Source organism: Brachycentrus maculatus, unplaced genomic scaffold (genome assembly GCF_059751285.1).
Source record: "Brachycentrus maculatus isolate JH-2025_06_01 unplaced genomic scaffold, ASM5975128v1 h1tg000261l, whole genome shotgun sequence".
NCBI classification, from domain to species: Eukaryota; Metazoa; Arthropoda; class Insecta; order Trichoptera; family Brachycentridae; genus Brachycentrus; species Brachycentrus maculatus.
Window position 1 is genome coordinate 996,964 of NW_028281012.1, and position 11,771 is coordinate 1,008,734.

The 11,771-nt window shown below is 33.5% G+C and overlaps 1 protein-coding gene across 1 annotated transcript; it reads right to left on the bottom strand.

The window, feature by feature from the left end:
- Nucleotides 1-5,490: 5,490 nt before the first annotated feature.
- On the bottom strand, nucleotides 5,491-7,348 carry LOC148305806 (rhythmically expressed gene 2 protein-like). Its single transcript, XM_088266055.1, has one exon. It carries the CDS (start codon nucleotides 7,273-7,275, stop codon nucleotides 6,535-6,537), a length of 741 nt encoding a protein of 246 aa, XP_088122181.1. The 5' UTR covers nucleotides 7,276-7,348; the 3' UTR covers nucleotides 5,491-6,534.
- Nucleotides 7,349-11,771: the final 4,423 nt, after the last annotated feature.

Genomic DNA, 11,771 nt, shown 5'->3' on the forward strand with positions numbered 1-11,771 from the left:
AGGATAGAGAAGGTAAATGTGAAAAATACATCACAAATACCCAGACCAATTGAAAATAAATCTTGAATTTATTTTGCACTTATTTCTTGACTATCTAGTTCATGTAATATTTGTCAGAATATAATACATACTAATTTACATAGTTTGTAAAATATTACTTTGGATGTGTTTTCATAGTGGACACCCATCAATTTTTATTTTATTTAATATGCTTTTGTCACGATGTTGGATTATTGCTTAATAAATAAAAATGAAAAATTACAAGACTATCGATAACATTTTTATTAAAATCTGTAAGGAACTAAGGGAGATATTAAAGTTTAAAAGATATTTGAATATAACGAAAAACGTGCATTCGCATACGTCATCACAATTCTGTCATCAAACGTTTTATGACGTCATATGGTTTATAGAGCTGTAATAGTAGTAGTAGGGATTGTTTGTTTTCCACTACACTACCATTTGTGTTATACAAATATGAGGGGGTGGACCATAGACATAAAAAATAGAGATGCCAATAATTTAGCAATGACAGCAACATTAAAATAACTACATCATTTCTGTGACGTCATTCATTGCCAACTTACGAAAATAACGTTTTTTCGAAGGCGAATTTTTCAAAACAAAATTATTAATGAAAATTTTAATTATATCGGCTGTTATAAACACAAAACGAGTCTAATACAATCCTTTATAGGTTGAGTATGTTAAATTAGATATTCCTCCCGTCTAACAAAGATCCATTCCCTTATATTTTTTTAAAACATCATTTGTTGCTTTGTACAAACGTAGACCCTGCTATAGACTGGATAATATTATTTATCCGAGATACCTAAGAACTAAGACAATTTTATAAGATTTACAACTTTGAAACAAACTGGTTTATTACCACAAACCCTCTATAGGGCAAATAAAGGGTATATTGTTAAATATTTAAACTCATTTTTAATATGCCTACTTCAAATTATATTATGTTTAAAGAATCACATCTGACATCACTTTAAAAAATTACTTTGATATTTATTTAAAACTTGCTAAGTAACAATGAATATCCTTTTCTTTACTTGTCACTGTTAATGATTTATTTGTGCTATCGATTTCTTTATTGTGTTTTACTTTTGTAATTTCATCTATGATAACATCTTAAAACTATTTTTGCAATGTAGTCAAAAAAATAAATCTCATTTTTCTTTGTGTAATATTTATTTATGTTTTATTTTTATAAATATTAAACAAAAAATTACCAACATTTTGAGTGTGTCCAAATACTTGTTCACAAATCTGGTTTATCTCCAATTATTGGAGTTATTACATGTGTGTAAAGTGATCACTTCAACCAGCCTATGACGGTCGTCAGCCCCGTAAATGCCCAGACTTCCATATTCTTCCTTATCTTTATGAGATGTCAAAAAATAATATGAAAACTAAAAATTAGCGGTTCAGATTACAATGTTTGTGATTGGACATGATATCGATAATGATTTTTCAGTGAACCGTTAGTGCCATTCCAGCACTGGGTCGTTGGTTTGGAATTTGGAGGCGTGTGGGTGAACTATCATTAAGGATGCACATATGCAGTTCATCCGAGAGATCAATAATATCTCTTCCCAATCTATCACATGACGGAGCGCCACACAGACTGTGGTGGGCATTAAAATCCCCGAGTATTGTACGAGGAAAAGTGCGTTGGATATTAATTTTCAAGTAGGTACGCGTTCACGTAAGTACTGTAATATTGAGGAATTTCTGGAAACAAACATTTGAAAATATTGAAGGAATCTCAAATCCAATTTTCATACAAATCGAATCGTATGAGCTGATTTCATTTCCGAGCCGCATTTACTACTGGGCGAAGAAGATGATGTTATTAAGAAACGTGCTTGTAAACAATTGATTTGAACAATACAATAAATACTATACAAATAGAAGTACGATAAAGAATATTGCAGGGACGAAATCAAATTCAAGAGTACCTACTTAAAAATTTTACTTCGGCGCCTACTTTTTCTGATTGTCAAGCATTCGAGCTCGTTGAACTTGTTGCCGCGGATTCCCGGGGGGAAACATTCAGGACGATACGCTGCAGAGATTCAAAGAGCGGCCGCTTCAAGAGAATCCGGGCAGCAAATTCAATGAGCTCGAATGCTTCACTATCAGACAAAGTTAAAAGGTGGAGACTGACCGGAGCATTTTGTCGTAACGTAACACGTTACGATGCGAGCATTCAGGCAGTCAGTACACCGAGCCGAGCGCTGCATCCATAGTTTCGGAATCATTTCGCTGTTAATGCTCTTAAAAACTCAGCATTTTCAATTTGTGATAAAACTAAATCAAAACTACGAGTTCTTTTAACAACTCGAGTATGTGATTGGTTCACCTACTGGTTCAGAGTCATGATATGGATATAATAAACCTTTTACCAACGAAATGATTTTTCAATTTCATTGAATAATGTCAAAATCAATATAGCCTAAATATTTCATTAACATAAAACTCTGTAAAATGCGTATTTTGCCATTTTCCTGCACTGAATAAAAGGCGGGAAAATGACGAAACACATCGAGTTTTATGTCGATAGCATTTTTAGGTTATTTTGATTTTGACATTTGAATTTCTTCTTCATCCTTGTGTCTTTAAGACTGTCGAGTACAACGATCAGCTGATTTTTCTGCGTAGGCTATTTTTTAGTGTGAATAGTCAGAATAATTATATTTCTTGATTTTTTTCAGTATATAATCTTTGGGTTGATCTGTGAGTCAAATGTCAAATATGACGTATGATGCGGAAGCTCGCGCGTTTTTGGCAGTAATACTAAAATAATGAGTATTATGAATATTTATTAGTATGATACATTGAATACTATAAAATGTAAGTCTAGAACCATTTTAAGTTACTTTAGATGCAATTATGTTGCTGAAAAACTCGGTACTGATACAGACAATAATTTCTTACCTTTGTTATTGGTAATAATTATCTGTCGTATTGTAACACATTGATGAATGACTATGTAATATAATCTTAAATATATATATATATATATATATATATATATATATATATATATATATATATATATATATATATATATATATATATATATATATATATATATATATATATATATATTACATTATAATATTTAATTAATTATAATTTAAATTTATATTACATATATTTAAAACAACTCACCTAAAACTGAAAATATGACCTTAGTAAAAGTGTTTAGTTTTCGAGATATTCCCACTTAAATGAATTTCCCGAAAATCTACCCCTTAGATCAGTTTTTAGTCAGATCAGTCTATATATATATTATATATATATATATATATATATATATATATATATATATATATATATATATATATATATATATATATATATATATATATATATATATATATATATATATATATATATATATATATATATATATATATACAGTCGAACTTGGTTATAACGAGGATGAAGCGACCGACTGAATTTGATCGTTATAACTGTTCCTGATTATATCCGAGAATAGGTATTTTTTTAAACATACCTATCACATGAAGTAAAACATACTAATCATATGTCGCAATTGAAACAAAATTCATACAATTCACCCATTACACACTGTCATATTTTTCTGTCAATCCAGTTTCCCTATAAAAAATGGAAAATCCTGCTGCTTGAGAGCAAAATCACTGTAGCAGTATCATCAAAAAATTTGTACTTTCACAGTTCCTATTTTTTATTCGAAATCGTAATATTATTTTTAAATGCAGATATAAATACAATATTGGCACTGATAATGATGAAAACTTTTTATACACCTATTCATATTCTATTTCACGAATAATTTCCGCCTTTTCATGAATTGAGAGACACTTTTTACTATTGGTAGATATGTTGATAATTCAAGGGTTTGTTTTTCACTGACCTGCTCTAGAATTGATCTGAAATTCCCCACCTCGTAATGTTTATTATGCAATGTCCATAGTAACCATAGAACATACAAAATATGGAAACTATCGTAAAAATCCCCGAAACAAACATGACGTTCAAAAAGTATAAAATAAGTTATTTATTGTAATAAAGTAGGTCCTTACAAACATGACAAAGCTTGCAATTTGCCACATGCAATTCAAACCCATATGCGTGAAACCTTTTTTAAAAATTGTAGGTGGCAACACCAATTTAGAACTTAGTCATAAACATAATCCGATCCCGGGGGCAACGGTCTAATTGCCCGGTAGTAGGATTTTATTGCTTAAGGTTGAAATTTTTTTAAAACATTCTAATATTTACAAAATTTAAAAAGAAGACGATCTCTTTATGCTCGCTATAGCCGAGAAGTTGCTCGTTATAACCGTGAATAAATGAATGGAGAAAATCCGAAACCAAAATGTCAACGAATGTTTCATCGTTATATCCGAGATCTCGCTATAACCATGCTTGTAATAACCGAGTTCGATTGTATATTAATATTTTACATGATGTCATTTGGCCTCAATTAAAGATTTTACTCTTCTTGGCATCAATTCTATAAGGTTTCGGCACGTGGATGCCATTTTTTCGTCTCGAAACCATACCTGAATTATGGACAAATTGACCTTTTCCACAGTAGTGCAATAAATTTTGAAGAGCCGATTCTTACAGATTGCCCGTAGATTTTCAATTGGGTTTGTGTCTGGTGAATTTCTTGGCCAGTCCAACACAGTTAATTTGTTTTCTGTGAAGAATTTCATAAGTTTTTTTTAATTTGTGGCAGGGGGCTAAATCCTGCTGAAATATTCCATTTCCATTTGACCTTCGTTTTTGTATCTCAAGTGGCGTCCTTTCCAGTAGAATTGGCTGATACTTCTCGCGATTCATCATTTCAATCACTGAAACAAGCGGCTCTGGTCCATAATACGAGGAACACCCCAAAATAATGTGAGAAAAGTTGAGCTTTGGTTTCCTGAAGGAATGAAGCGGAATTGCTGGCTTTGTACAATAAATTTGCTCTCAAAAGAAAACAGGACACTTTTCCAACCTTCCATAATCCAATCCACATATTATTTTTTTACCCAAGTCAGTCTCTTTGCCCTCATCATCAGTCAGAAGTTGCTTCTTGACAGGCTTCCTAGCTGGTCTTTCCGCTTTCAAGAGTCTTTGACGAACAGTCATTGGAGTTAATTTAAATCCAGTGTCAGCCAATTATTGTGCAAGGTCCACAGTGGTTTAGCGGCAGTCATTTCAACTAGAAATCAGCAATCACTGGTAATCTCATTCAGTTGTTTTCCTTTTTGTGCCACATTTCCCCTTTCTCTTCACGGAGATATCCCCTGACTCCTCAAAGCGTTTTATGATTTCACTGACTATCGCCAAACTTAGTCCAACCTCGGCTGCAACGTTTCTTTGAGTTTTCGTAGTATGCTTGGACATTGATTGTCCGCTTATCTATTGATACATCTATCTATCTTTGAAGCCACTGTTGAAATATCAGAATTCACCAACTTTTATTAAAATAACAAAAAAAGGATTTGAGTGTATTAAACAATCTCAAAAACGTGTTGACATAACCTGCAGTACATGCAAACTATTATTTAAATGTCAAAATAAGGACTAAGTTGCCAAGAAAAAGGAAGATAAATATTTTCAAAGTTGAAAAACGAAAAAATAGTTTTGTTTCAATTAATCTGTTCGATACTGTATATATGTATTAAAATCAAGAAAAATAATTTTTCTGACTATATTTATAAAAAAAATATATAAAGATTGATAAAGACATAGAAAGGGGAGTGAATGCTGGGAACAGAGTGAATGTGCACTAAAATCAGTTTTAGCAAATAAAAATCTATCAGCGAATATACAGCTAAGGACACAAAAACCATCGCACTCGCTAAAAATGAGAAAATTAGGTATAATTAATTAAACTTTTTGTAAAAATCGTTATTTTTTTAATTAATTAATATTATATGTATTCCAAAAATTCATCCACAATATACTCATATTTTATATAGCTCTTAGAAGATTATGGTGAATATCACAGTAGAGAAACAATATGGATAAACATCAGATTTGAATCTAATTACAGTTGTACGTATTCCGTCTACTTCAAACCCTTGCAGGGCACTGCATCATATAAAATCAGTGTTATCTTGATCGTTATCACATAAAAGAAAGGTGTAAAAAGGTAAAAACCCGTCTGCTCCAAGTACCAGTCCAGAGTAAAATTGAATGAATACAATGAAAAATCACTCATATTTATTTAAAACCCCCCTGGGAATTGAACCCGGAACCTCCAGTACGGTAGCTAATTGTACTGACCATTAAACTACGAAGGCGGACACATATTATAAGCACTAATTTTTTAATTGGAAGTGTACCATATAAGTATACTTTATTTTTATTTCTATAAATTAATATCTTCAAAATGGAATTCTCAGGAGAAGAGAATATCAACAGATAACTATAATCTAATTAGTTATGGATATTTTTCAAGATAATATAAAAAAAATACAATTTTTCCCTAAATACTGAGTGTCGCAATCTTGTCATTCCGATATTAAACTAGATATTATCACTCACAAATAAGGCTTTATTAGATTCTAAATACTGATGGAGTTGATTGAGATCAGCAAACGCATGTTGGGACAAACCAGTCGGTTTGGTAGTCACGAGAGCAGCCTGCCAGCCAGCGCCGCGAGCTCCTTCATAATCCAGCTCCAAGCTGTCTCCGATATGGAGAGCGCACGACGGGGAAAGTCCGGTCATCCTCGACTCCACCAGGGCCTTTAAGAATATGTCTTTATCGGGCTTGGCGAAACCGGCTTCGTACGAAACCACCACAAAATTGAAGTGTTCTTTTAATCTAAGATTTGACAAGATGCTGTGAAGCCTGGGATCGAAGTTAGAGACGATTCCGATAGTAACTCCGCAGGATTTCAAGAAGCTCAAAAGATCGAGACAACCGTCGTTTAAGACCCAATATTTATCGGATTTATACGATTCGATAAGTAGGGCTGCTATTTTATCCAAGGACCGAGAGTCGGTTACATAAGTGTGAAACGTATCCTTCACGACCCGGCGCCACCATTCGTCCCATGGAACGAGACTCGATCGTCCAAAGTTAGGAAGATTTTTTGTCATCGCCTTGTAGCTTTTCTTGAAGTCAGCTGCCACCGCGTCACCGTCCAGTTTGTATCCGCATTGCGCGGCTACTTCCACGTACTGCTGACCGGGAGAAATGCGAAACCGGAGCAGAGTGTTGGTTACATCAAATGTCACAAGGCGAATGTTTTTGTGGAACATCTTCGCCTTCGCCGAAGTCAAAAATATAACCTAAAACCACCGTCCGCTGTCACTTTGACATTTGGATACCCGCTGAAAGATCAAATCACTAGTTGGTTATATTGTACTCGTTATATTCTATTTGTTATTTTGTATCGGATAATGATGTACTCGTTATTTCTCATGTATCTGTTATTCGTTATTTTACATGTAGAACAGGTAACCATCGTTTTGCGCTGGTTCGATTTACGCCGATTCACAATTACGCTGGTTTGTGGTGGCAGTGGGACTCCTTAGTTCAGCCGACACCAGTGGGATTCACCGGTTCAGCAAACACCAAAATGCCGCAGTTCTAATAGAGTTGTTTTATTATATTACCGTGTACGCGAGAAGGCTATTGTGTAAGCAAAATTGTTTTGAAAATGTATAAAAATTATTTTTGCCCTGCTGCGCTCAAATTTTTTGACCGAAATAACATTTCAAAGAAGAAAAGCATGAGTAAACAATTATGGGGAAACCCTAAAAACGGCCGATCTAACTCGTATCCTTTTTTCCATAGAAAAGTTAACATATGTTCTCTGTGATTCTGCAAGAAAGGAAGTAACAATTAAAGCAAATTCAATTGTATACTTTTTTTAAAACTTTTTTTTCAAAAAAGTGTGAGAATTTAATTTCGTACAGACTAACTGGTCAATTATTATTTATTTGAAAAAACGTTCATTATATCAAGAGATTATTTATTTTGTAAAAAAATTCGAACTTTCTTTGTTAACCCATCTGCATATCAGTTTTTTTTTTCAAAATATGTATACAACTACACTGATTGAATGTATCCCCGCAAGTAAGTTGCCCCGCCTGGAGGGGAGGTGATATGGTTTGTCGAACGAATGAGGTGCTAATATTTTGCACCTGATAAAACGAGAACAAACATAGAAATAATCTATATGCAGAAAAAGGTACCACTCACTAAACAGATTGATTTTTGTGGTACAAATCAGTCCGACCAATCATAACGCTTGCTTGTGACTCATACTTTGAAACGTGAAAGGCGTTCAAATTCAACCGAGTTATAAAAATAAACTATCTTTTAAAATTATAACTTTTACAGTTTTACCAATAAATATGGTACATATAACTATAATGTACGTATTTTATCGTGTGTCTAAATCAGAAATGTGATAATTAACAAGAAAACTTTAAAAAATAACTGATTAAAACATTATACCTGGGATGTAAAGTTTTGATTTCTAACTGATTTTAGTTGATATTTCAATCAAAATGATCATTCTATCCTTACAGGGATATCTTTGGTCAAGTGTCGTCAGTAAATTTGTAAAAAAATTATAAGAAAAAATGCATTACAAAAAGTTTTCTGTACTGATTTGTAGATATCACACTTAGTATCTTCATAACATGAACCACCACGGACGGAGGCGTGGTTTAAACCGCGACTGATGTGGAAATGTAAAATTTTCTTAGTCGCTAAGATTTGGCGGCCGGTATGCCTAAGGGTTAAATACGTTTATAATTTATTTTATATTGTATACATGCTGCAGTTCTACCCTTCACCGAATACATGGTACAATCCAAAATAAGTTGACCAAATACGAAGTAACGTTATATTTACCGAAAATAACGATTACGAATAACGACTCTTTAAATATAACGAAAGTTCCCAACTGATTCGATAAGTTGCGCGCATGCGCAATTTGAAAAATAAAACAAGTTGCGGGAAAAAACCGACAGAGAGGCCGCAAAATTTTAAAATTACAATCGTTAATTTTTATCAACATCTTGTATTGAATGCGAACCTAATTGCTTTCCCACCAATCTACATAATAATATTACGGTCGCCGTCTTATGAATGACGGCAAAAAGACGACACCATTATATATTGATGATACAAACGTATAAAGAATCATAAATTTCACTGGCAGGCACAACTTAATGCTTCTCTCTTCATTTTCCGCTTATATTTGTTTATAATTAGAGTGTTGTGTGAGAACCAAACCGAAGTTTCTCTGTTTCTTGTCGAATAACGTGCGATACTGTTTCGTTATCTTTTGTTCTTACCCTTAACCGCACCCAATGGTGCATAAGGCACTGCATGGTACCAAAGCATTGTTTTTAGAATCGTTAATTATATAAAGGCAAGGTGATACATCCTGCGCTTCAGGAATATTAATACACCATATAGTCCGTCTTCGTGGTACTTCGTATTTCTCCCGAGTGCCTCTTTCACGAGACGCCAGGTTCTTTGATAATTCGAAGACATCGTCTGAACTAGGTGCAACGGGCCTGACTTGGGGCAAAAGACCCTGAAGGGAGGTTGTGCATTCCACACGCATATGGAGCGGAAATGAGCAAATTCTTAGTAAAATAAGTGTTAAGGCAAAATTTTTCAAGAACGGTCTTATTTTATTTGGAAATTTTACAGAACAGTTACATAAATACATTTACATTCCAATCACAAAATTGTCACATATGCAATTTAATATAAATACCTGGAAGAGGGACGGGAGGGAAGAAAAGGGGAAAAGGGAAATATCAAAGCTCAAGTCCAAGACAAATTATGTGAAGATTGGGACGCACCACGATATGAATATATCACTGCTGACAATGTCGAGTAGAACATTGTTTTCCTATATTCATCGTTGACCAATTTTGATGAAAAATGATGAACAATTGTAGATCGTAATAAAAAATTACATATTTGGAAAAATTCTGGGCGGTCAATGTGAATTTTTTTATTATTTTGAAGTCGAACGAATTTGTACAAACATACCGATTAGCTTTTTCAGCATAAAAGTAATGGAGACAAATTTATGCAGTGACGCCATCTCCGGCGCCTTACGGTCGCATGACACATCCTTACACTCTCCAGCACAGTTGAGCCAGCGATCCATTTTATCGCATAACAAGGAATTTTGCTCTCTAGCACAGTAGAACCAGCGGTCTATTTTATCTCGTAACAAAGACATGTGGTCTCTGGCACAGTACAGCCAGCGATCTATTTTATTGCATGACAAGGACTTGTGCTCTCTAGCACAATTGAGCCAGCGATCAATTTTATCACATGACAAGGACTTGTGCTCTCTAGCACTGTTGAACCAGCAATCCATTTATCGTATGACAAGGACTTGCGCTCTCTGGCACATTAAAGCCAGCGATCATTTTATCTCGTAACAAAGACTTGTGCTCTCTAGCACAGTAGAGCCAGCGGTCCATTTTATCTCGTAACAAAAACTTGTGCTCTCTGGCACAGTAGAGCCAGCGATCTATTTTATCGCATGACAAGGACTTGTGCACTCTAGCACAATAGAGCAGCGATCAATTTTATCACATGACAAGGATTTGTTCTCTCTAACACAGTGGAGGCAGTTATCTTTTTTCAAGGCATCGGAGGATGAGTGACATAAACATGGCATTGCATATTTAGGCTGATTTTATTCTCAGCTTATTTCTCGATGCCTCGCTTAGCCTTATTTCGTTTAATGATAGCGTTATACTATGTATTATATATCCTCCTACCGGGCGGGTGACATCGGCGTCGTGGTGTCGTCGCGTCAGGTCAATATCAAGGCTATAGTCTTGTTTAACTTTTCATAGCTCTAATTCTCCTGATAAAACTCACCAAATAATTTTATAAAATCAATGTTTAAAATTTGAATATTCAATAATCATTGATATTGTTTTTCATATTATTTTTTGACATCTCATCAAAGATGAAGAAGAATATGGAAGTCTGGGCATTTACGGGGCTAACGACCGTCATTGGCTGGTTTATGTGATCACTTTACACACGTGTAACATTCACCAATTCTACCCATTATTGACAACCACTTAAATGCCCAGACTTCCATATTCTTCTTCATCTTTGATGAGATGTCAAAAAATAATATGAAAAATACGCCTATAATTGGAGATAATCCAGATTTGTTAACAAGTATTTGGACACACTCAAAATGTTGTAGATTGTTTTTAACGTACACGTCTGAATTGCATGTATTACGGATATTTCATGCAATGCATTTAAAATTAGTCTAGTCCGTAAATCCAATCGTATAATCTGTTTCATATTCAAGCGATAGATTGGCGATAAATAAATTTTACATTTAATGATTATTATGTAAATCGTGTACCCGAGTCACAATACCTCACTGGATGAACATTGAATGCACGTTTTAATAAATGATTTTTATGTTTGATGCAATGTATTATAAAATGTAGTAACAATATCATAAAAGTTCGTATATTTGTACTAAATGAAATGCTTTTAAAGTTTATTTTCTTTATTTAAAATTTTTTCTCCAAAATATGAGTCCATCAACTATTATTATTTATTTCTATCAATTAATATATGCATATGTTTTTAAATTAAACACTTATTTAATATTACTTGAATGTAATAAATGTTGTGATAAAGAAAAAAATGTACATGTTTTTTTTTTCTACGAAACATGTTGTTTTTTTAAATTATTTATTATTTATTATTTAATTTATTTTACACTACTCGT

What these genes read in the sequence shown, in the direction of transcription:
- LOC148305806 (XM_088266055.1), bottom strand. Translation starts at nt 7,275, where the DNA reads ATGTTCCACAAAAACATTCGCCTTGTGACATTTGATGTAACCAACACT.